Source organism: Hyperolius riggenbachi, chromosome 8 (assembly GCF_040937935.1).
Source record: "Hyperolius riggenbachi isolate aHypRig1 chromosome 8, aHypRig1.pri, whole genome shotgun sequence".
Taxonomy (NCBI): Eukaryota; Metazoa; Chordata; class Amphibia; order Anura; family Hyperoliidae; genus Hyperolius; species Hyperolius riggenbachi.
This window is the reverse complement of record NC_090653.1, coordinates 260,208,820-260,233,596: the sequence shown is the minus strand read 5'-3', so window position 1 is coordinate 260,233,596 and position 24,777 is coordinate 260,208,820. Positions and strand designations below refer to the sequence as shown.

The 24,777-nt window shown below is 47.4% G+C and overlaps 1 protein-coding gene and 4 non-coding genes across 5 annotated transcripts; all 5 read right to left on the bottom strand.

Annotated features, from left to right (window-relative positions):
- Positions 1-2,027: 2,027 nt before the first annotated feature.
- RPL12 (ribosomal protein L12) lies at positions 2,028-16,104 on the bottom strand. Its single transcript, XM_068248718.1, has 7 exons — positions 15,941-16,104; positions 12,868-12,941; positions 8,779-8,877; positions 5,799-5,880; positions 3,954-4,040; positions 3,140-3,252; positions 2,028-2,081 (listed from the first exon to the last, which is right to left on the bottom strand). Exons 1-7 carry the CDS (start codon positions 15,975-15,977, stop codon positions 2,076-2,078), a joined length of 498 nt encoding a protein of 165 aa, XP_068104819.1. The 5' UTR covers positions 15,978-16,104; the 3' UTR covers positions 2,028-2,075.
- Positions 4,116-4,240, bottom strand: LOC137529159 (small nucleolar RNA SNORA65). Its single transcript, XR_011023595.1, has one exon. It is a non-coding gene; the product is annotated as a small nucleolar RNA SNORA65 (small nucleolar RNA).
- LOC137529219 (small nucleolar RNA SNORA65) lies at positions 7,256-7,381 on the bottom strand. The gene has a single exon (XR_011023642.1). It is a non-coding gene; the product is annotated as a small nucleolar RNA SNORA65 (small nucleolar RNA).
- On the bottom strand, positions 11,915-12,040 carry LOC137529217 (small nucleolar RNA SNORA65). The gene has a single exon (XR_011023640.1). It is a non-coding gene; the product is annotated as a small nucleolar RNA SNORA65 (small nucleolar RNA).
- On the bottom strand, positions 13,841-13,966 carry LOC137529218 (small nucleolar RNA SNORA65). The gene has a single exon (XR_011023641.1). It is a non-coding gene; the product is annotated as a small nucleolar RNA SNORA65 (small nucleolar RNA).
- Positions 16,105-24,777: the final 8,673 nt, after the last annotated feature.

The window sequence follows — 24,777 nt, the reverse complement described above, 5'->3', positions numbered from 1 at the left end:
GTCAGTAAGATGCTACTAACTATCAAAAATACAAGGAAGAGCATTGGCTGGTTGGCTAAATCCAAGCTACATTTTTTCCCCCTCCTGCTTGCATGCAAATTGTAAGCATCTTAAAGTCTCTAGCACTGAGTGGAAATTTGAATGTAAAGGAGCGGGAGGATGGTTGGGGGATTAAGAATTAACCTCCCTGGCAGTAACCTCAGTCAGGCTTAGGGCAGAAAAGCAAAGCTCAGATTGGTAACCCCAACTTGTGTGTTAGACAGGTGGTTTCTGCTGAGTGCAGCAGGCATTTGTACTCCCCTCTCTTAAGATCCAGGTTTCAGTAGCCAGTCTCCTTCCTGTCCTCTGAGGCTCTGCATCCCTCTGGTGAGATCACCATGTAATCACGACAGGCTGCAATCTTACTACAAGGTTACTGTGTCACCCAGAAGGGGAATTGCATTTCTGGATGCCAGGGATGCAAGTATATGCTGGGCTGGCGGAGATCTCATTGTGGAATGATTTTTAGGTCTAAAAAGCATGCTAAAAAACTATTGCTTTTAGACCCTAAAATCTTGAATTCATCATACCACCAGGTAGGTTAAAGGACTACCGAGGCAAATGCTTATAATCTATTACTAACCTGGGGCTTCTTTCAGCCATCTAAGTCCTTCACCACAGCCGTGTCCCTACTGGCCAATCGTTATGATTGAGACTGCTCTTCTGTACCTACAAACATGCTAGTGTGTCCACATCTGGTACGTAGCTGTGCTAGATGCAGAAGAGCCAAACCCATCGGTGGGTCGCGATCATTACAGGCGGCAAGTAGGGACACCGAGGAGGACCAGGGCTGCAGAGAGGGACTGAGATGGCTTCTGGGGCTGGAAGATTACAAGTGTTTGCCTTGGGAGTCCATCAAATGCATTTTCAGCAAAGATCAACTGTTCTACTTCAGCCTCACTTGTTAGGTTTGAGTTCACATTTATGTCCAGTTAACCTTTAACTAAAAAAGGAGGAGTCTAACTGGTAGTAACTGCTCTAATCTTGCTCCAGTCTCCTTCCATGAGCCTTTGTAAAAGCAGCTCTATGTATAGGAATTTATCACCCGATTTATGGGCTGGCAAAGGGAGCAGACTTAAAATACATCTATTTCAATTGTTTATACACCTTTTCCCATGCACCACTCTACCCCTCAGCATTGGTGAATGCAGATATTCCAGAACCACACAGCAGTCTCTTGGTTCAGGATGCCTCCCAGTACATATAGCGAGATACGCATACATAGTTGGTGGATCTATAGTGTGCAGTCAGATCACCTAGTGATTCTGTAGCCATCTAGTGACCATAGTCCCCATAAATGTCAAACAGTAACAATGTATCCTGCACCATCCCCGTAGGTCTTTTCAGATTTAGTAGACTAGCTTTACTTAGCGCCATTTAAGCACGCTTTATATGTCATATGACTGTTTACAAAGGGAGGTTCACTTCCCATTGGTTGGCGCTGTGGGCATGCCTCTTTACATCTGCAGTGAATAGCGGAGGATTCTCCACGTTCACTAGCTGTAGTCAGGACGTGGGAAGCGGTTCTTAGTCGCCGCCCACCCCACATCAGGGTGGCAAGTTCCCCATCAGGTCCGCTGGATAGGCGGCCGGCTGGGAGTGACAGCCAGGCGTTTCCTGACTGTGGTGTTCCAGCACAGCGCTTCTCATTGGTAAGTGTATGGGAAGTGGGTGTATGCACATTTGAATGTACCTATTGAAAAGTAACAGTGTAGTTTCCCATTAGGTCCGCTCTGTGGACGGACTCTATGATTGGATGATATGTTAGGATAACTGATTGGTTGCTTTTTCACCATGATGGGTTTATAAGGCGATGTGTTGTCAGTACATGTTTGATGGCTTACAGCTCAGCTTGACAAAGGGGCGGTTGCCCTGAAACGTTGCATTTATAGCTGTGGATTGCCAATAAAAAGAGCTTATAATTACTCTATGGTGCCGATCTGATCTCTACAAGAAACACGCAGCAGTAAATGACTCAGGAAGACAGATTTCAGATATTTTTATATTTATTGATCACTTCAAATCCTGTTGCAGATTTAGCTCTGTAAAAAAAATAAGAAATGTTATGAAGTTGAGGCTTTTGCTAGTCATCACAATTTTAAAGGACATCTGAAGTGAGTGATATGGAGGCCGCCACATTTATTCCCTTTTGAATGAGGTTTATATACGTCCAGTTTGAGTCGCTAACAATCAGGAAGTACCAGTACTTCCTGTCAATGAGCAGCAGGTGTGCCTATCGATTGTGCACCCCAGGACTTTAAGATACCCATACACTGTACAATAAAAATGTTTTGTAAAATAAACAGGAAAATTGATCAAATGAAAGTTTACATTTTTGTCGATCAAGAATAGATTATCCAGTCTTTCAATAAAAATCCGATCGGACATGTTGGAAAAATCTTTATAGTCGATGTAGCGGAATAATGAAATTATCAAAATAAAAAAATGAATATATGAACAAATTGTACCATGTATGGGCACCATCACACTTCGGAGATTCAAAGTCCCAGTATATGAATACACCAAATCAGGAGCCATGTTCATTCATAATAAATAAAGTAAACAGAATGGCTGTAAAAAAATATATATACCTTAGAGGATTTGTATAATGTGTGTCATGGGTATATTACTTTTTTTAAAAAAAAAAAACAAAGGGCTTGTAATTCTTAATCAGGTACGAAAAAAAACCCAAGCAAAAAGTTAAAAACCTCTATTCCAAATATATTGCCACCATTGTTCTAGGAGTACAATTTAAATGTGATGGCCGGAACAAATGTGTGGTTTTTGTCTATGGTACAGTAGTACTGTTTATTTTAACAAGTATAGGGGATGGAATTGTAGAATGTAGGTTTTAGTTTTTCACTGAAAACAAGCATTGCCCACAAAAAGCTTAATTTGTGGCTGAATCACAAGCGTGCAGCTACCCAATCACTTCAGAGCACCTGATCTGCTCCATGCTTGTTCAGGGTTTGTGGCTTAACGTATTAGACTGGATCAGCAGGATAGCTAGGCAATCTGTATGGTTTAAGATAAATATAGCAGCCTCCATATCCCTCTTGCCTCAGTTGTGCTTTAAGCAGCAGTTGTATTAGGCACTTACTGATGGGCATTCCACGGCGCCACTGTTAATATCGTCAATGATATCATGTGGGGGTCGGCCGTCGACGTTGCAGCCCACGGACTGAGCTGTTCCCAGGATCTCCTTGATTGTACCTACAAGAAGCACAACACTCACGTCAGCAGCCAGGCCGGAGCATTGTTATACTAGCATCCCATGAGCCATTGCTGGCCGACCAATTACAGCTCGCATGCAAACTGTATGCAGCTTGGAAGTAAGCCAGCCAAAAACCAAGCTGTGTATAATTTGCATGCAAGCTGGAATCATCTAGCCAGCAGCTGCACCCCCTGCATGTTTCTCTTAGAAGACTTCTATTAATGTAGACCAGTACCTGAGCAAGTTTTTTCCTCAATTTGGAATATTCCAACCTGGCCATAAGATTGAACTGCAACCATGGCAACACTACTCCGAGTATGGACGTCAATGGGATGCAAATAATTCAGAGCTTATGCAAGACAGTATTTGTATTGCCTTTAGGGCCCATTCACACGATTGATTTTTCAGCGGTAAAAAAAACAAACAAAAACTGAACACTGGCGATTTTTCCACGATCACCCATAGCACTGAAATGCGACCGCCGGGAAATTGCCTGAAAATGGTGCAGGCGACGCGTTTGCGTTTTTGGGCGAATCGCCAAGAACGGGCCCATAGGGTTTTATTACACGAGCGCTTTTAAAAAGAGCTAGCGTTTGAGAGTTTTGCTGAAATCTCGGCAAAACGCTCTAGTGTGAATAGCCCTTAGTGCCACTTTACTCAGGTGTGAAGCCCTGACGTTGTCAGTTATTGGTGTACCCACCAGAAAGCTCTCTGGCCAGGGAGCGATGCCTCATCTGACGAGCAATGCTGATTATTTCATCCATGGAGATGCTTCCGCTGTGTTTAACTGTAAAGAGAAATAAAAATGAATGCAAGTCTAAAGCTACCATCTCATACACAGCACAAAGCCTCAATCATGCATTAGTGTCTCCGATCTTTCGGCACAGAGTCACTCACAGGCAGAGGGAACCTGTTTCCTAAGAGGGAGGTCTCTCTCAGCGCACCACTGGAATATGCCCAGTCACAGCAGGCTGGCATAGTGGCGGGTGGCTAGACTCAGGAGAGCAGTTATCTAATACTGGAAGACCATATACTGAGGGTTTCTAAGCTTATGCCAGGGTTCACAGATGGGCTTGTGTAAGACCTTTCACATTACACTACACCTGTAGTGACGAGATAAAAACAAGGAACACCAAGAGCCCCAATAGTGTAATATGTACTGGTAAATGGTTACTAGATAGAGTAAATATTAATACTCACAAACCAGGGTTACCATTAGGCAACCACTGTAAAGGCAGGTGGGGAGATTTTCCTGACCCCACTCAGGAATAAGAAGTTGCTCTCTGTAGATGAGAAAAAGGGGTTCAACCCTCCACCCAGGGTGGACTCAATATTATGCAGGAGAACAGAGGCGCCAAAAGGATAAAAGGAAGCTAAATGAGCTTAAAAACCAAATTCTTGGTAAATAGAGGAGGTAGTGGTGGACTTACCTCCTCCAAGTAGACACACAACGACTGTACACACAGTCAATATATTTTATTTATGAACTCCTATTTGGAGTTCATAAATAAAATATATTGACTGTGTTTACTACAGATGTGTGTCTACTTGGAGGAGGCAAGTCCACCACTACCTCCTCTATTTACCAAGAATTTGGTTTTTAAGCTCATTTAGCTTCCTTTTATCCTTTTGGCGCCTCTGTTCTCCTGCATACACCTGTAGTGAGGCTATGTAGGCGGCCAGGTCCTTTTAAACAATACCAGTTGCCTGACTGTCCTGCTGATCTCTGGTTGCAGTAATGTTAGAATCACACCTGAAACAAGCATGGAGCTAATCCAGTCACACTTCAAACATCTGATGTGCTGCATGCTTGTTCAGTGTCTGGCTAAAAGTCTTAGATGCAAAGGATCAGCAAGGCAGCCAGGCAATGAGAATGGTTTAAAACAGGTTCTTAAACTGGGTGCCGCGGCATTCATCCCCAGCCTCTGTGCATTGCCATCAGTTACATATCAGCACACATGTAATGGGTGGGTCTGTGACCACTTGGAGTGAGGATGCTGCTTAATGGGGTCACTGACTACTTTGGGGGGGGGGGGGAGAAGAAGAAAATGGCCTAATAAGCATCACTAGCTACTTAAAGAGGAGAAGGAATTTGTTGCATCCAAAGGAGGCGGCTTTCTTTTCGCTAGAGGTACACTAAGATGCTGGTTTAAATGCAGGTGGGTAGGCAAGGCCCACACTATTCTACCCATATGACTTCACCAGCCAATGCAAAGCTTGTTTGTGGTCATGGCTGCAATTCTATAACAAGGTGGTAGGCATCCCTTTATTCCCTTACACATAGGTTCCTTCAAACACTAAGCACTGTAGGGAGCCACGTGGGGCTAAACAATTCAACCACACACCCGTGGCAAGAAGCGGAAGGAGAGTTGCTTTAATACTTCTGAATTATGGGACATTCTGACTCCACTAGCTGGAGGATTGCTCCGGGTGCAACTCAGACTCTGCACAACTCTCAGGAGTATGGGAATATTAAAAATGTACGTAAACAGGACATCCTCAACCCAATTCCCTGTGAGGGAATATAAAACAAGGGGACACTTACTGTTCTTCACCTTCTTCCTGTCACGTGGTGGCTCCTTCAGGGCTTTGATGATCAGAGCAGAGGCAGACGGCACAACCTCAATCTGAGAAAAGAAAGAAATTCAGCTCCAATGCCTTCTACAATCCACGGTTAATCTCCATTATCCAGCCTGCACTTCAGGTGGTCAAATTATGCCAATCACAGTTAAAGGACACATCCGAGGCCAGAAAATAAAAAAAAAAAATCGACTAACCCAGGGCTTCCTCCAGCCCCTGCCAGCCATCCTGTGCCCTCGCTGCAGCTCCGCTCCATGCTGGTGGTCTGGGGTCCTCTCCGGCACAAGATGCAGACTGCACCTGCGCGAGCAGCTCCGAGTCGTGCTGATGTCATCCGGACTGTACTGCGCAGGTGCAGTAGTTCTGTGCATGTGCAGAACAGCCCGGATGACAGTGCGACTGAGCCGCACAGTGAAACGCAGGAAGATACTGACCTGGAGAGGTCGGCCTCTTCACCGGAGGAGACTGGGAGCCACCGGAGTTGTGGCAAAGGCACAGGACGGGGATGCAGGAGGAAGCCTGAAGTGGCTTAACACCCCCCCCCCCTCAGACCGTCACTTTAAACCCCCAATATCCGGCATACCCTGGGATTGCCCAACGCCAGATGTGTGCTTGCTGCCTGCTTGAGAAGTCAAGCAACGGGCCCTAAAATAACACTTACCTCCCCCATGTAACGTGGTGCGCAGAAGCAACTTGCCAAACCTCCGTGCACCTATTTCTACACTTCCTGCAGCTCTCCTGCATCCTCTGTGTACAACTCCCAAAGTGTGCATGTGACCCAATGCAGGTCAGGTGACACGCCAGGAGCCGTACATGGATGCAGGAGAGCTGCAGGATGTTTAAAAGATGGTGACCGGAGGTTTGGCAAGTCACATCTGCTGTGCACCACTCTGCAAAAGGCTAAAGATCTCCCTCTCTAGGCCCCCCCCCCCCCCCCCCATATGCCCGTGCCTCTGCTGTGCACCGCTCTGCAAAAAGCTGAATCACCACAAATGTGGGTGCATTGCAATTGCTTTGCTGTGACTTGCATTGGACCGTAGCCCTTCATGAATGGATCAGAATCCAGGTCGTTATGCAGAGACTCCGGATAGTTTCCCATATACTCCTCACTGTTATACTGACCAAACAGAACATTTATATTGCGCTTTTCTCCTGGCGGACTCAAAACACCGGAGCTGCAGCCACTAGGACACTATAGGCAGTAGCAGTGTTAGGGAGACTTGCCCAAGGTCTCCTACTGAGGCAGGTGCTGGCTTACTGAACAGGCAGAGCTGAGATTTGCTGAGGTTTGAACCCAGGTCTCCTGTGTCAGAGGCAGAGCCCTTAACCATTACACTGTCCAGCCACTCCATACAGCATATACAAGGAGTCAGACATGCCTCTTGTGCATCCTGAGGCTGCAGATTCCCTCCCTGCTCCGCAGAGTGTCTCTGGCCTTTCGGCACAGGATCGGTCACCTGCAGACAGACCCTGTTTCCTAAGACGGATTATGCTCTTAGCTCACCACTGGAATACACTAGGTCACCGACAGACCAGCATAGTGGCAGGTGGCTGCCACATGGCTCTATAATACTTACTAGAATAATGCTTTCACGTCATTTCCATACATTCACACTTTATGCACCAATCAATTGCATACACTGCAAAGGAGAACTTGCACCAAACCCACGACATTACTGAACACGACCTGCAATAAATTTGCATTATGTTGGCTTCCTGCTTTCATGGAAGCAGACATAGGGTTAATTGTCTTTACCAATTAGCTCTCTGCCATGGCAGTCAGCTGACACACCTGAGGGATTAATTTACAGTTGAGATTAGTCACATACTAGGGGGAAATTAGACAGGCTAAACTCTCTAAATACAGTGCATTTCTCTAGGTTTTCCTTCTGTCCTGTGAAAGAGTTCAGGTCCCCTTCAAGGGAAGCTGAAGTGAGGGGTAAATGGAGGCTGTTCTCTTCATTTCCTTTTACACAATGCAAATTGCCTGGTGTACAGGTGAACCTGGACCTCTAAGGGCCGTTTCCACCATGTAAGGATACGTAGCGTTTCTTTGCATCCGAGCTGGATGGGGAAACTCCGCCCACTCTGTTCAACAGCATGGCGGTGCAATTCTGGACGAAATTGCCACAGCATCTGGATCCCTATATCCATACATGGTGCAGATACAGGGATACAAATGCGCACTCATCTCTGCAAGAGCTGGCGTGCATCTCAACACGCATGCTGGCTCAGTAGAAACCGGCCCCAATACTTTTAGCCATAGACCCTGAACGAACATGAAGATCAGTTTGACTGGATTAGCTGCATGTTTGTTTTAGACACTACTGTAGCCAAATAGATCAACAGGGCTGCCAGGCAACTGGTATTGTTTAGAAGGAAATCTAGCAGCCTCCATATCACTCTCAGGGCCCATTCATACTTTAAAGCACAAAACCTACCATTTGGCGCAGGTGATTTTACAGCGATTAGCACGGTAAAACAACCGGTCACTCGCATATCAGATCAATAGTGATCAGCACTATCGCAATCACTCCTGAATCGTGAGAAAATGCTGCAGGCAACACGTTTTACAATTGCTGTTCATCGATCACAAAACGCCCGCAATAGGCGACAATCACCGCCATAGGGTGCACTAGCGCTTTAAACATTTCTGGCGATTCACAGCAATCACCCGCTAATCGCCCTAGAGTGAATGGGCCCTCACTTTGGGGTCGCTACAAATAAAGATGACCAATCAGGACCTCAGTAGAAGCAGGCCAGTTGCTAATTGGCAGCTCCTCTAAAGTCTGGGCAAGTGAAAGCAGATTAGTTCAGTCACTGCCTACCTCGCTCTCAAGTCTACCAAACTCCTCTCAGCCAGATCAAGCTACAGAGCAATACTTTAGAGGTAACTATCCCAGCAGCACAACAGCGAACACCTAAAAACCTCCAGGGGGAATTACCTGAGCCTGTCTGTTCTGGATGGTCAGCTTGACAGTGATCCTCAGACCCTTCCAGTCACCGGTTGCCTTGGCAATGTCATCACCAACTTTTTTGGGAGACTAAAAAGGGACAAGAAAAAAATTAAACACATTAAAATCATGTGACATCCTACCTTCCCAATGCTAGCTACACTACTGCATCCTACCTTCCCAATGCTAGCTACACTACTGCATCCTACCCTCCCAATGCTAGCTACACTACTGCATCCTACCTTCCCAATGCTAGCTACACTACTGCATCCTACCTTCCCAATGCTAGCTACACTACTGCATCCTACCTTCCCAATGCTAGCTACACTACTGCATCCTACCTTCCCAATGCTAGCTACACTACTGCATCCTACCTTCCCAATGCTAGCTACACTACTGCATCCTACCTTCCCAATGCTAGCTACACTACTGCATCCTACCTTCCCAATGCTAGCTACACTACTGCATCCTACCTTCCCAATGCTAGCTACACTACTGCATCCTACCCTCCCAATGCTAGCTACACTACTGCATCCTACCCTCCCAATGCTAGCTACACTACTGCATCCTACCTTCCCAATGCTAGCTACACTACTGCATCCTACCTTCCCAATGCTAGCTACACTACTGCATCCTACCTTCCCAATGCTAGCTACACTACTGCATCCTACCTTCCCAATGCTAGCTACACTACTGCATCCTACCTTCCCAATGCTAGCTACACTACTGCATCCTACCTTCCCAATGCTAGCTACACTACTGCATCCTACCTTCCCAATGCTAGCTACACTACTGCATCCTACCTTCCCAATGCTAGCTACACTACTGCATCCTACCTTCCCAATGCTAGCTACACTACTGCATCCTACCTTCCCAATGCTAGCTTCACTACTGCATCCTACCTTCCCAATGCTAGCTTCACTACTGCATCCTACCTTCCCAATGCTAGCTCCACTACTGCATCCTACCGTCCCAATGCTAGCTACACTACTGCATCCTACCTTCCCAATGCTAGCTTCACTACTGCATCCTACCGTCCCAATGCTAGCTACACTACTGCATCCTACCGTCCCAATGCTAGCTACACTACTGCATCCTACCTTCCCAATGTTAGCTACACTACTGCATCCTACCTTCCCAATGCTAGCTACACTACTGCATCCTACCTTCCCAATGCTAGCTACACTACTGCATCCTACCTTCCCAATGCTAGCTACACTACTGCATCCTACCTTCCCAATGCTAGCTACACTACTGCATCCTACCTTCCTAATGCTAGCTTCACTACTGCATCCTATCTTCCCAATGCTAGCTACACTACTGCATCCTACCTTCCCAATGCTAGCTTCACTACTGCATCCTACCGTCCCAATGCTAGCTACACTACTGCATCCTACCTTCCCAATGCTAGCTTCACTACAGCATCCTACCGTCCCAATGCTAGCTTCACTACTGCATCCTACCGTCCCAATGCTAGCTACACTACTGCATCCTACCTTCCCAATGCTAGCTTCACTACTGCATCCTACCGTCCCAATGCTAGCTACACTACTGCATCCTACCTTCCCAATGCTAGCTTCACTACTGCATCCTACCTTCCCAATGCTAGCTACACTACTGCATCCTACCTTCCCAATGCTAGCTACACTACTGCATCCTACCTTCCCAATGCTAGCTACACTACTGCATCCTACCTTCCCAATGCTAGCTACACTACTGCATCCTACCTTCCCAATGCTAGCTACACTACTGCATCCTACCTTCCCAATGCTAGCTACACTACTGCATCCTACCTTCCCAATGCTAGCTACACTACTGCATCCTACCTTCCCAATGCTAGCTACACTACTGCATCCTACCTTCCCAATGCTAGCTACACTACTGCATCCTACCTTCCCAATGCTAGCTGCACTACTGCATCCTACCTTCCCAATGCTAGCTACACTACTGCATCCTACCTTCCCAATGCTAGCTACACTACTGCATCCTACCTTCCCAATGCTAGCTACACTACTGCATCCTACCTTCCTAATGCTAGCTTCACTACTGCATCCTATCTTCCCAATGCTAGCTACACTACTGCATCCTACCTTCCCAATGCTAGCTTCACTACTGCATCCTACCGTCCCAATGCTAGCTACACTACTGCATCCTACCTTCCCAATGCTAGCTTCACTACTGCATCCTACCGTCCCAATGCTAGCTACACTACTGCATCCTACCTTCCCAATGCTAGCTTCACTACTGCATCCTACCGTCCCAATGCTAGCTACACTACTGCATCCTACCGTCCCAATGCTAGCTACACTACTGCATCCTACCTTCCCAATGCTAGCTACACTACTGCATCCTACCTTCCCAATGCTAGCTGCACTACTGCATCCTACCTTCCCAATGCTAGCTACACTACTGCATCCTACCTTCCCAATGCTAGCTACACTACTGCATCCTACCTTCCCAATGCTAGCTACACTACTGCATCCTACCTTCCTAATGCTAGCTTCACTACTGCATCCTATCTTCCCAATGCTAGCTACACTACTGCATCCTACCTTCCCAATGCTAGCTTCACTACTGCATCCTACCGTCCCAATGCTAGCTACACTACTGCATCCTACCTTCCCAATGCTAGCTTCACTACAGCATCCTACCGTCCCAATGCTAGCTTCACTACTGCATCCTACCGTCCCAATGCTAGCTACACTACTGCATCCTACCTTCCCAATGCTAGCTACACTACTGCATCCTACCGTCCCAATGCTAGCTTCACTACTGCATCCTACCGTCCCAATGCTAGCTACACTACTGCATCCTACCGTCCCAATGCTAGCTACACTACTGCATCCTACCTTCCCAATGCTAGCTACACTACTGCATCCTACCGTCCCAATGCTAGCTACACTACTGCATCCTACCTTCCCAATGCTAGCTACACTACTGCATCCTACCGTCCCAATGCTAGCTACACTACTGCATCCTACCTTCCCAATGCTAGCTACACTACTGCATCCTACCTTCCCAATGCTAGCTACACTACTGCATCCTACCTTCCCAATGCTAGCTACACTACTGCATCCTACCTTCCCAATGCTAGCTACACTACTGCAGATTCCCTCCCTGCTCCGCAGAGTGTCTCCGGCCTTTCGGCACAGGATCGGTCACATGCAGACAGACCCTGTTTCCTAAGACGGATTATGCTCTTAGCTCACCACTGGAATACACTAGGTCACCGACAGACCAGCATAGTGGCGGGTGGCTGCCGCATGGCTCTATAATACTTACTAGAATAATGCTTTCACGTCATTTCTATACATTCACTTTATGCACAAATCAATTGCATACACTGCAAAGGAGAACGTGCACCAAGCCCATGACATTACTGAAAACCTTCCCAATGCTAGCTACACTACCGCATCCTACCTTCCCAATACTAGCTACACTACTGCTTCCTACCTTGTCAATACTAGGTATCCTACCTTCCCAATGCTAACTACACTACTGCATCCTGAACAGAACTTTTTGCAAGTGACCTACACTAGCGAGACTTACAAAACACACAAAGTACATTTCTAAAGGGACATACACCCACAGGAGGACCAACACGATTGGGACTCAAGCCTTCAGGCGGGGGTGCAATGCAGAGTTCTGTACACACGCATCTCTGGCCGACAGAATAAGAAGGTCAGTACAGGCTAGCCACTCAGTAGATACCCGACGTGTGTATGTGTGTTTCTGGAATGGCAGACCAATCAGAACGTGGACCATCCGTCCATAGCCAAAATGATTTATTGTATTTCTGGCAACGACAACATTCAGTGTTGGATCATCAACTGTGTACTACCTTCAACATGTCAAAGTGCAGCTGTGGGGGTGGAGGTGGGAGCATCGGGACCTCCTGGACACGGTCACACTGCGTTCCATTAAACATGGCGGTCTGCGCACTGTGTGTGTTTCTGCCTGCACTACTGTGTCATTCCCACCATTGGAAGAATGACACAGTAGTGCAGGCAGAAGAGTGAAGCTGACTATACACCACACTAACATGTCATAGCAACATTTAGCTGAAGTTCATAAACTTACCAAACCTAGAGGTCCGATTTTGGGGGCCAGAGCTGAGGTGGCTCCTACCTCTCCACCAGTGCATCTCAGGTAGACTGAAAAGGAGGACAGATACAAATAAATACAGAATAGGACAGCATGTGAGCAGCTACACCTGTACAGGCAGCTGTGTTCTCAATCTTTGTGCGCAGAACCCAATGCAGAGAGAAGCCCTGTTTCATATGATGAGGTCGCTCTAAGCTCACCGCTGATCTATAGCCAGCCACATGCTAGACTGGCATAGCCGCAAGTGGCTAGGGGGGCATACATGGCTCAATGTTGTGGACTGATCAACCACCTAAACTGATTTTTTTTTAAATCGAAGGAGAATCTGTCCTGCAACATGGCCGTTCAATCTTTAGATAGATTTCTGTCTGAAACAATCGGGAATTCTGGAAATTCACGTTTAAAGGGCTAGATCGGGTGTGTGACAGTAACTGCTTCAACATCCTGCCGCCCAATGGTATAGGCAGGTCCCCCCCCATGCAGCGTTGAAGCCTCACCTAACGCAAACACCTCTACCATGTGACATCAGCGCACGCAACTGGTGTCACATGGTACAGGCGCTTGCGGTAACAGGGCCAGGATTTGTGCCGGCGTGTCTTGAACACTGCATACTGAGGACACACACTAGACACTAGGGGGCGGCAGCAGGACAATATCCAAAGACTGCATTCTGAAATCCATTGTAAATTGGTGTGTAGTATGTGGGCAGGCAATCGATGCCTCTCTGATCAGCAATGATCTAATTGTTGATCTGGCAGCACATCAACTAATGTATGGCCACCTTAACATAGGAGGCAGCAAATACTAGCTATAAACAGGATCTCACAATTCTTGCTTTGACTGTCATGGGAAATATGGAGGCAATCTATATAAAAGTCTTGGGCCTGCCTGACTAAAGCTACAGTTTCAGGCCTTATTTTGAGGGTACAGATTCCCTCTCCGCACTGCAATGTGTCTCCCTTCTTTCGGCACAGGATCAGTCACATGCAGACAGACCCTGTTTCCTAAGACGGATGATGCTCTTAGCTCACCACTGGAATACACTAGGTCACCGACAGACCAGCATAGTGGCGGGTGGCTGTGCAGGGCAGAATGGAGGAGTGAAAGGGGTAAGGATAAGCATGCGACTGGCCACCGATCAACCATTTAAAAGCCCTATTGCCTGCCCACCGATTGCCAATAGACAGCAGCAACACACACGTAAGAACATAGTCCTGAGGTCCATCGTAATCAGGAAATCAAACGCTGTTACCGCTGCACACAATCATGCACTAGTCTGCTTTAGCGGATCTAACAGGAAACTTTACAGGGAAATCCCGCTAACGTGATTGAGTGGACGGCACCATCTACAACTTTAGTTTCCGATAGGTTGTTGTAAATACGCCAACACTATACGGCCAATCACAACGCTTTGTGCTGTAGCGTATGCTGTGATTGGAGAACTGTCCTCTGAGGTTTCCTGCTGGGTCCCCTAAACTAGCACCTCTGATCAGTTTTATTTTCAGCGACTGGCTCCATCGCCGGCTACGGTCATTGATTGCACTCCTGTGGCGGGAGCGTCCAGCGGAGTAGAGTTCACGGGAGTGCAAACAAATATGCGCACAGCCAGGGCCACGCAGCAGCTGGCGACAGAGCCAGGCACTGAAATCTCCAGGAGCTCACTGCGCAGTACAAGGTTTTCTTGAACTGCGCAGTTAGCTCCCGGAGTCGCGAGCGCACATGGCTACAGCCGCATGACGCGTCAGACTGGGACAGGCGGCAAACAACAAGTGATTGGAGGAGGACAACAGCACGGGACCTGACAGCTACAAGGGGCTGATAGAAGCCCGAGGCAAGGGTCGGTTTTTGCTTATTGCAGGACTCCACAGAACCCCTTTAACCCCAAAGTAATTCCAAAGACAAACAGATCCGCACACACAGGTCTATGCATTTGCGGTACAGATACGCTCAACTTCCGAACTAGTAGGAAACGTTTGGAATTCCAAAGGCTGCCCAAGGAGTACCAAAGACCCTCACAGGTCACTCAAATGAATTTCCTCACTTCATTTTGTAGTGTAGTCCTACATCAATGACCCATACCTCCCTACTTTGAGATGAGAAAGAGGGACACACTTCGAGGCCAAATGTTCCACCAAAAAATAAAAAAGTTAAGATACCTGTACAACTGGTGGACACGGAGGACGCCATCCGCGAAGTTCCGCTGGATCCCCGCCTCAATATCCCCCCAAATGGCTCCTGACCCCACGGCCAGGCTCTGATGCCTGTATAAAGATGGCAGCCGACGCCGGCCGCGCACTCCACGTGGCCGATACTGCGGCTGCGCAGCTCTAGGGCCAACCCCCCGATCCACGCTACAGGAAACAGCCTGTTGCGTGGATCAGGGGGTTGTCCCTAGTGCTGCGCAGTGCGCAGCCCATCTTTATACAGGCATCAGAGCCCGACCCTGGCCGTGGGGTCAGGAGCCATTCGGGGAGAGAGGCAGGGAACGGCACGGACGGCGTCCTCCATGTCCACCAAAGTTATACAGGTATCTAACTTTGTTTTTTGGTGGAACATTTGGCCTTGAAAGTCCTTTAAGCCACACCCCTGATCACATAAAGATTTCATAAAAAAATAGGTTTTATAAATTTAAACTACACTGGTCCTTTCTATCCCAGACTCATTTCCTTCATATTAACATTTTTAAATGAGTAATAGATCAATTTAAAGGATGGGAATAAAAGGTTTAGAGTCAAACAAACATTTTAGTAAAGACATAAATTCACAAAGAAAGGAGGGACAAAGTCCTGAAAGAGGGACAGGGCTCCCAAATAGGGACTGTCCCTTCAAAATAGGGACTGTTGAGAGCTATCATGACCCCTCCTAATAATAATCATATTTCTTACACATATAGAAACACAATGCAGTCAGGCTGTGTCCATCAGCTGTCCCCTCCCCCCTCCAGAGGTTACATTACCAGGCAGACACGTGACTCTGCCCTCTCCGCGCTGCGGCTGGCCCGGGGGGCCTCGGCTGCTCGGCTCTCATTCCCCCGTTCCGCCTCACGTACCGATTTTAATTTCGTTGGGGTCGAACTTAGGAGGCATGTCTGTGCCGGACTAGGGACACTCCGCTTCTCTCGGGCCGGTTTTGGTGTCGGATGAACCCGGATTCGGGACGACCGAAGGAAAGTTGCACCTCGACCAGCTGGGAAGCGAGAAGAGAAAGAGGGCGGAAGTAGCGCGGCGCGTGCGTAATGACTGCACGAAGCTTCGCGGGAAGCCCGGAGCTATCGCGCGGCCGTCACCTTCCCGCCGCCATCTTGGATGTGGCAAGTGGGAGCCCACAGTTGATTTGTCTAGGGATATAGGGCAGACTGCATAAATAAATACACGGGTATGATAAATACACGTGTATGATAAAAACTCATCATTTAATACTGGCTTTGTTCAGTGTGAGTTGTTTTCAGGATGAGGGCTTCATAACTCCTAACTTTCTGAAATGTGGCTGAACCTGTAGCTTGGAGCAGGGGCGTAGCAATAGGGGGTGCAGCGGTAGCGACCGCATCGGGGCCCTTGGGCCAGAGGGGCCCCGAAGGGCCCTCCCTCAACTACAGTATTAGCTCTCTATTGGTCCTGTGCTCATAATAATCACTTCTATATATACATTGAGTAGTGGTAAACATTAACAAGCTCTTCTCCATCCCCTTCTTGCACCTCTGACACTGTAGTTGCCATTGGCAGGTTTTGGTGCCCCAGTAACAATTGTTATGTATAGAGTGCCTGGGGGGCCCCATTGTAAAACTTGCATCGGGGCCCACAGCTCCTTAGCTACGCCACTGGCTTGGAGACTCTTTTGAATGGGAAATAGTTGTGTGAGGCCCACTACACTAGTAATAATACTGATCATCAATGTATTTTCATTTTATTTTTTTTCTTGAATATTATTACTTTTTACAGTGTTTCTGACGCATTCTTGGTTGAAGTAGGCAATTAAGGTGCCTGCTAGTGCCTTAAGTTTGGGCACCACCTTAGGCACCTATAGAAGTGTCGGCATTCAGCCGTATTTTAAAGGCAAACAAACACTTATATAGCGCTTTTCTCCTGGCGGACTCAAAGCGCCAAAGCAGAGCCCTTAACCATTACAAATCCAGCGCCCGATAAATAGTGGGTGCTGGTTAGTATCTAATATGTTGCCGCTTTATAAATACAATAAATAAATGGTTCGTATTGGCTCAATGCCGCCTATGGCACAGTGCCCGAGAACTTACTTTTTCTTGCAGGTGGTGGGGTTAGGCAGGTCGTTTTAGGGGGGGTGGAAAGTTAAGTGTCAGGTAGGTTGATTTTTAGTGTGGGGGGGGGGGGGGAAGGGGGTTAGGTGTCAGGTGCGTAGATGGGGGAGAGAGGGGGGGGTGTTAGGTGCAGGGCCGGCTCTAGACTTACCGCCTGAGGCAAACTTGTGAGGATGCCGCACCCCCCCCCCCCCCCAGGTAGTATAGTTGCCCCAAGGTAGCTTGGAGTAGGTAGTAGCCAGGAAGGGGGGCAGCGGTCACAGCGGTGGGGAGGTGGGTCGGACCCCCCTTACTCACCTGGGTCCCCCGTCCTCTCTCCAGCTCCAGCTAATTGCGCAGCAGGAACAGGACTCTCCCTCAACTGTAGTATTAGCACTTTATTAATCCTGTGCTCATAATAATCACTTCTATTGATACTTTGAATAGTGGTAATCATTAACAAACTGTTCCCCATTCCCTTCTTGCACCTCTCATACTGTAGTTGCCATTGGCAGGTTTTGGTGTGCCGTATCAATTGTTATGCATAGAGTGCTTGGGGGGCCCCATTGTAAAACTTGCATCGGGGCCCACAGCTCCTTAACTACGTCACTGAGCGAGAACATATGCCAGGCGTCGGGTGTGGAGCAATTACTCGCCTCTTCCTTCCGCGTTCCAGCATGTGCACCACCGCTCATCACTTCCTACAATGTCGCTCAAGTGGGCAGCATTGCAAGAAGGTGGCGAGGGTCGGTTCTAGACTTTTTGTTGCCTGAGGCAAACTTGTGAAGATGCCCCCTCCCCCGGGGTAGAATAATTGCCCCCAGTATAGGCAGCCTGGAGGGTAGCAGGCAGTAAGGGGAGCAGTGGGCACAGCGGTGGGGAGGGGGGGTTGGTACAGTACAGTACAGTGGGCAGCCTACTACACTGTGGTAATAGCTGGAGGGGGAGAGCGGACGGGGGACTCAGGTGAGGGAGAGGTGGACCCGGCCCACCGCTGTGCCCGCTCCTCCCCTTCCTGCCTGCTACCCCTCCAGCTCGGCACCCCCACCCCCCAGACACACACACACTTCTACCGCCTGAGGAACCCGCCTCACCCTGCCTCATGGGCGGGCCGGGCTGTATTTATTTCCAGTTAAAGTGGACCTGAACTCTTGCACAGGACAAAAGGAAAACACAGAGAAATGCCCCCCTGCATGTGTTTAGAGAGTTTAGCCCGTTTAATTCCCACTCATCTGTGACTAAGCACAAGTTGTAATTTGGTCTCTCCCCTGTGTCAGCTGGCTGCCATAGCAGATAAGCTAATTTGAAAGCACAGGATGTTAACAATATGTCTGCTTCCGTGAAAGCAGGAAGTAGAAACACTGCAGATTTGTTTTAGGATTTGTATCAACTGTAAGAAATAATCGATTTTCTTCAAATGTTATTATGCTGTTACATATCTTGTAGAGCAGGAAGGAAGTTCTGAGTTCAGTCTGCCAGTTGCCTGGCAATCTTGCTGATCCTCTGCCTCTAATAATTTTAGCCATAGCCCCTGAACAAGCATGCAGCAGATGAAGTGCTTCTGACATTATTGTCAGATCTGACAGGACTAGCTGCAGGCTTCTTTCTGGTGTTATTCAGACTCTACTGCAGCCAAAGAGATCAGCAGGGCTGCCAGGCAACTGGTATTGTTTAACAGGGAGTAAATATCAGCCTCCATATTCCTCTCATTACAGTTGTCCTTTAAAAAGAAACAGTGACATACACCAGTAGGGGGGAAAGGTCTGGATACTCCAGAGTCTTCCATGATCCTCCGCTGTTGACAGGACCCTCTTCCTCTTCGCGCTGCCGGCAGTGTGTAAGGCCTTCTTCACATTATAAATCGCCAGCGCTGAGCGATTTATTGGGAGTTTTGTAAAGAGCTTTTCTAGGCGCTTTTGCTCAGCGTAGTTTTTCTTTTTTTTTCACTTCCTGACGTCAGCCAGGAAATGAACTCTTTCACCCAGAAATGAATAAATACAATGTATTTATTCATGGAAGCGATCGGGAAATCTCTATATAAAGCGCTTTTGCAAGCGCTTTGCGATTTCCCTATACCTTCCATTGAGCCAAAGCGCTCAGAAAATGGTACATGTCGCGCGTTTGCGATTTTAGTAAAATCGTAAACATGCACATGTGAACACTGTCATAGGGAATCATTGCACAAACGATTTTGGGGAGTTTTCTAAAATCGCCAGTGCTTAAAAAAAACACGCAAACGCTCATAGTGTGAACGAACCCTAGGGCCCTTTTCCACTAGCGGCGATTGCGATGCTGAATCGCAAAATCGCAAACCGCTAGTGATTTTTAAATCGCTACGGTTTGCCAAATAACATAGGCATCGCGGTAGGTAATTTCCACTACCGCGATTCGTTTTTTACTTAATCGCGATCGCGTGATTTTTGCTGCGATTTTGCTATGCAGTGCATTGCATAGCAAAATCGCGATCGCAATCACCGGAAGAATTTGGAACTTTGCTGAATCGCAATCGCTAGCGTTTAGCGCGAACGCTAGCGATTGCTAATGGAAAAGGGCCCTAAGAGCCGAGCCGCACTGCGCAGGTGCTAGAGAGTTCATGCTTGCTCAGTAACCTGGAGCTGTTTGATCATAGTGAAAAAATACCAGATGGTCCAGATCCTCTTCCTAATAAAGTGCCAAGAGTGTACATTAATACGGATCTACTCTCACAAAACCTAAAAGAAGAACATGTGGAGGAGAGAAGGACAAGGGCCGCTGTGGCTCCAGAAAGGGACAATTTTAACTCCTCTGTTGTACTTGTTTTTCACAAATGTCTCTAGTATTACTTTTTGTTTTTCAGTTTTCTCTGGCATTTATCTTCCACCATGACTGGTCTGACCTCTGGTTACCTCTGGTCACTGGTCAAGTACCAGGGAGGCACAATTAGTCATCCCCTGCTACCAGTTCTCCACCACCTACTCCATCTTTAGCAGATGACAGGACATTTTTCAAGAGGAAGCCCTTCCATGCTTTGTGAATGTTCCGTCGCTGAACTCCACCAGAGCAGATGAAGAGTTAAGTGAGCCGGTTCCTGACCCCAGGGTGACCATAATTCAATGTCTAATCTAACTGATCATAGGTCAATTAACTGCAAGATTTATGACCACGGTGGGAGCATTCAGTGGGCATCTATGGAGATCAACAAGTCCTCCATTGTAGTCCCTCTGCACAAAAATTACATTGCTTTGGGTGGATTACAGCAAACCTGAGACTTTGTTAAAACAAAAAGTTAGGTACTTACCTTGGTAGAGGGAAGCCTCTGGTTCCCTTGAAAGTCCTCTGGTGCCCTCCAGTCCGTGAACAAATGTGGTTGCACTGGGCAGAAGCAGGACAGCTTGGTGGAAAAAGCCCAGCCATAGCGGCACTGTGACACTGCCCAGTCCAGAGCAGTCCTGCTCCTGCGCAGTGCGCCTGTGCTCCCATCAACAAGGCCTTGTCAAAGAGTTCCACAGGGTTCCCAGTGCTGGAACAGAGAGGTGGAGGGGAACTTCTCTCTAAGATGAGTATCTAACTTTTTCAGTTTTTAAAGACACGGGTATCCATCTCCATCCCTTAAAGCATACCAGAATTGGGATAAAAAAAGTTGTTCTTTAAAGTCCCTGTGGCCTCTACCAGCCCCCTGTAGACTTTGAGGCCTCTCAGTGTCCTCCTGGTCCCCCTCTGTTTTACTGCTGAGCCCCTAATTCAAATCTCTGACTAGGCTGGGTAATGGCCATGAGACTCCATAGTCACTTTCTGTATCCCAGAGCATTCTGCCTCTAGGTGTGACCATTGTATACTACCCCACCTCTTGTTCCACCTCTTATACAGTTGATTGTTTTCATAGAAAAATGGGAAATAATTCACTTTGATTGCATCGACGCCCGTACCTGCCGCAACCGCCGTCATCGCCGCACGCTGGGACCCCCAGGACATAGACTCAGCCGTCTCTGTGACGGCAGAGTCATGTGAGCCGGTCAGGAGCCACTTTCATTGGCTCCTGACCGTGCCTATCAATGTAAGCCAATGGGTGTGGCTTACAGTACATTGATAGACACGGCCAGGAGCCAATGAAATCGGCTCCTGACCTGCTCACATGACTGCCGTCATAGAGACAGGCAGAGCCTGTGAGATGCGTCGAGACACGTCGGGTTTGAGCGGGGTGATCGTCGGGGAGCGACGGAAACGTCGAATGCGCGCTGCGAACGGTGATTGAAATCTACACACTGCCAGCCAGGAGCCCACCAAACAGGGTATAGATTTTAATCAACTCGGTACTAAAGTAGTTAAAGGATACCCGAGGTGACACGTGACATGAGATAGACAGGTGTATGTACAGTGCCTAGTACACAAATAACTATGCTGCGTTCCTTTTTTTCTTTCTTTCTCTGCCTGGAAGAGTTAAACATCAGGTACGCAAGTGGCAGTTCCTGTCTGAGTCAGGACTGGCATCTAAGGGTATAAGGTCAGGTGCAATCCTTTGCAACGTGAAGGATCAAAACACAGTCCTTTTAAAGGGCAGTCCACCTTGCCCACTTGAACCTTTGTTACTTTAGAAAAGGACTCTACATCAAAAAAGACTAGAGTGCAATCTCAAAAAGCTTTTTCTAAAGATTTTTCTGCATTATGAGATTGCACTCTAGTTCTTTTTTGATGTAGTCCTTTTCTAAAGTAACAAATGAGTCTGGACTGGGTCAGACTACAGTGTGACCCTCACTGATAAGAAATTATAGCTATAACATTACAACTATAACACACTTTCCTAGCAGAAAAAATGTCTACTGAAAGCAGGAAAGAGATAAAAAAGGGTCAATAGTTTATAGATTTTAGCTCTGGCATACTTCAATGAATGTGTCATTGAGCAGAAACAACAAAACAGTAAAAACTTAAAAAGTAGATTTAAATATAAAATATATACTGTGGACTATCTAAAAGTATTTTTTTTTTAGGAAAAGGAGGATAGATACAATTGTTTATTTCATTAGTTTATTTTCACCTTGGGTGTCCTTTAAAGGACAACTGAACATAGAGGGATACGGAGGCTGCCATATTTATTTCCCTTTAAGCAATACCAGTTGCCTGGCTGTCCTGCTGATCCTCTGCCTCTAATACTTTTAGGCATAGACTCTGAACAAGCATGCAGCAGATCAGGTGTTTCTGACATGATTGTCAGAACTGACAAGATTAGCTGCATGCTTTTTTTCTGGTGTGATTTAGACACTAGTGCAGCCAAATAGTTCAGCAGTGCTGCCAGGCAACCGGTATTGTTTAATAGGAAATAAATATGGCAGCTTTCATATTCTTCTTACTTCAGTTGTCCTTTAAGTCCGATATGATGAAGTTATCAGAATAAAATGCTTAACTACAGAGAATGACTATTAAATTAATGTTGAAATATGCAAAAGAAAATATTTGTAAACTGATTTAAGGCCTAAACATAAAAGGAGAAATCTGATGTTTTGACCATGGCTGGAAACTGAGAGGATCCCTGCATGCTTAAAGCACACAGTATCTTCTAGTCAGTGACGTAGCTAAAGCGCCATGGGCCCCGATGCAAGTTTTACATTGGACCCCCCCCCCCCCCCCAAGCACTCTACACATAACTATTGATACAGGGCACCAAAACCTGCCAAGGACAACACAGTGACAGAGGTGCAAGCAGGGGATGGGGAGCAGCTTGTTAAAGAGACCCAGAGATGAAGAAATGGGATTTTTTTACTTGCCAGTCTTCCTCCAGCCCTACAAGCAAGGATGCGTCCCTCGCCGTACTCTGGCGTACCTCCGTATAGCCACAATCTTCTCCGGTATTCGGCTCAGTGACGTCAGTAGGGGGACTTCTGCACATGCGCGGAGATTCTGTGCAAGTGCAGACGACCCCGGCTGACGTCACTGAGCCAGACTGTGCCGGGTACCGGGGGTAGATTGCGGCTGAACGGAGGATCCCATGAGGACAGCGGAAGGACCGTAGGAGGACGGCGAGAGACGCATCCATGCTTATGGGGCTGGAGGAAGCCCCGGGTAAGTAAAAAATCCCCTTTCTTTATCTCTAGGTCTCTAATGATTACTACCAATTAAAGCATCTATAGAAGTGATTATTACTAGCACAGGTCCAGCAGAAGGCTAATACTGCAGTTGAGGGAAGGCCCCTCGGGGCTCCTCTAGCCCAAGGGCCCGCAACCTCTGCACCCCCTATTGCTATGCCACTGCTTGTAGTGATGTGACATGAAGGCTTGAAGATCAGTTCGGGGGCTTATAAGTAAATCAGGATCTCTGTGAACACAGACAGAAGGCATCTTTGTATCACTGTCAGGTTGTAGTGACTTTGTACTTCCACTAGGTGGTGCTAAGAACACATGAAGTAATTTTCTATCTCTCAGGACAGGAGAGCACTTGAGTTTAGTAAACGCTTGCATGAAAAAAGGGCGCCATGAAAAAAGGGCCCGACTTATTAACGAATTTGGCGCCAGCTATTAACGAAATTTAATAACGAGAACCATCGTTGTCAAGCTTTATTAACGATATTTACTGTTGCAAAAAACAAATTAGATATAATAACGAATAAATATTAATGTTAAATGTTGTTGCGTTTTTCATCAATACTGCTTAACCCAACCCTACCCTCACACAGAACCCTCCTCTGGTGGTGCCTAAAACTAACCACCCCCCCGGTGGTCCCTAACCACCCCCACCCCCGGTGGTGCCTAACTCTAACCACCACCCCTGGTGTGCCTAAAACTAGCCGCCGCCCAGGGGCGTAGCAATAGGGGTTGCAGAGGTAGCGACCGCATCGGGGCCCTTGGGCCAGAGGGGCCCCAAAGGACCCTCCCTCAACTTCAGTATTAGCTCTCTATTGGCCCTGTGCTCATAATAATCATTTCTATAGATACTTTGAATAGTGGTAATCATTAACAAACTGTTCCCTATCCCCTTCTTGCACCTCTGATACTGTGGTTGTCCTTGGCAGGTTTTTGTGCGTTGTATCAATTGTTACATATAGAGTGTTTGGGGGGCCCCAATGTAAAACTTGCATCAGGGCCCAGAGCTCCTTAGCTACGCCACTGCCGCCGCCTAGGTGGTGCCTAACTCTAACCACTCCCCCTGGTGGTGCCTAACCACTCCCTCTGCAGAAACACCCTTTTACATATATTAACGATAATACCTTTGAAAACTTAAAACCTGTACTTATTAACGAAATAATATGACAAAAACTATAACGTTGTAAACTTCTTAAACGATAACTACCTCAAAAACTATAATGTGCTAATGTTATTAAAGCTAATGGGAACCGGTAAAAAAAAAAAAAAAAAAGTCAGATACTCACCTAAGGAGAGGGAGGCTCTGGGTCCCATAGAGCACTCCCTCTCCTCTCCCGGTGCCCGCTGCTGTCCTGGCTCCCCCGTAGCGGTATTCGACCGTTTCGGTCAAATACCGCTGTCTCCCGGCCGAAGGAAATGCTTTGGGAGCCCGAGTGCTCCTGAAGACGGGCCGCTCTACACTGCGCACGCGCGCGCGCCCTCTATGACGCACTCGCGTGTGCGCTGCCTGTCTTCGGGAGGACTCGGCTCCCGAAGACTTCCGAAGTCCCCTCGGCGCGGGATGAGAAGGGAGGAGCCAGCGCAGCT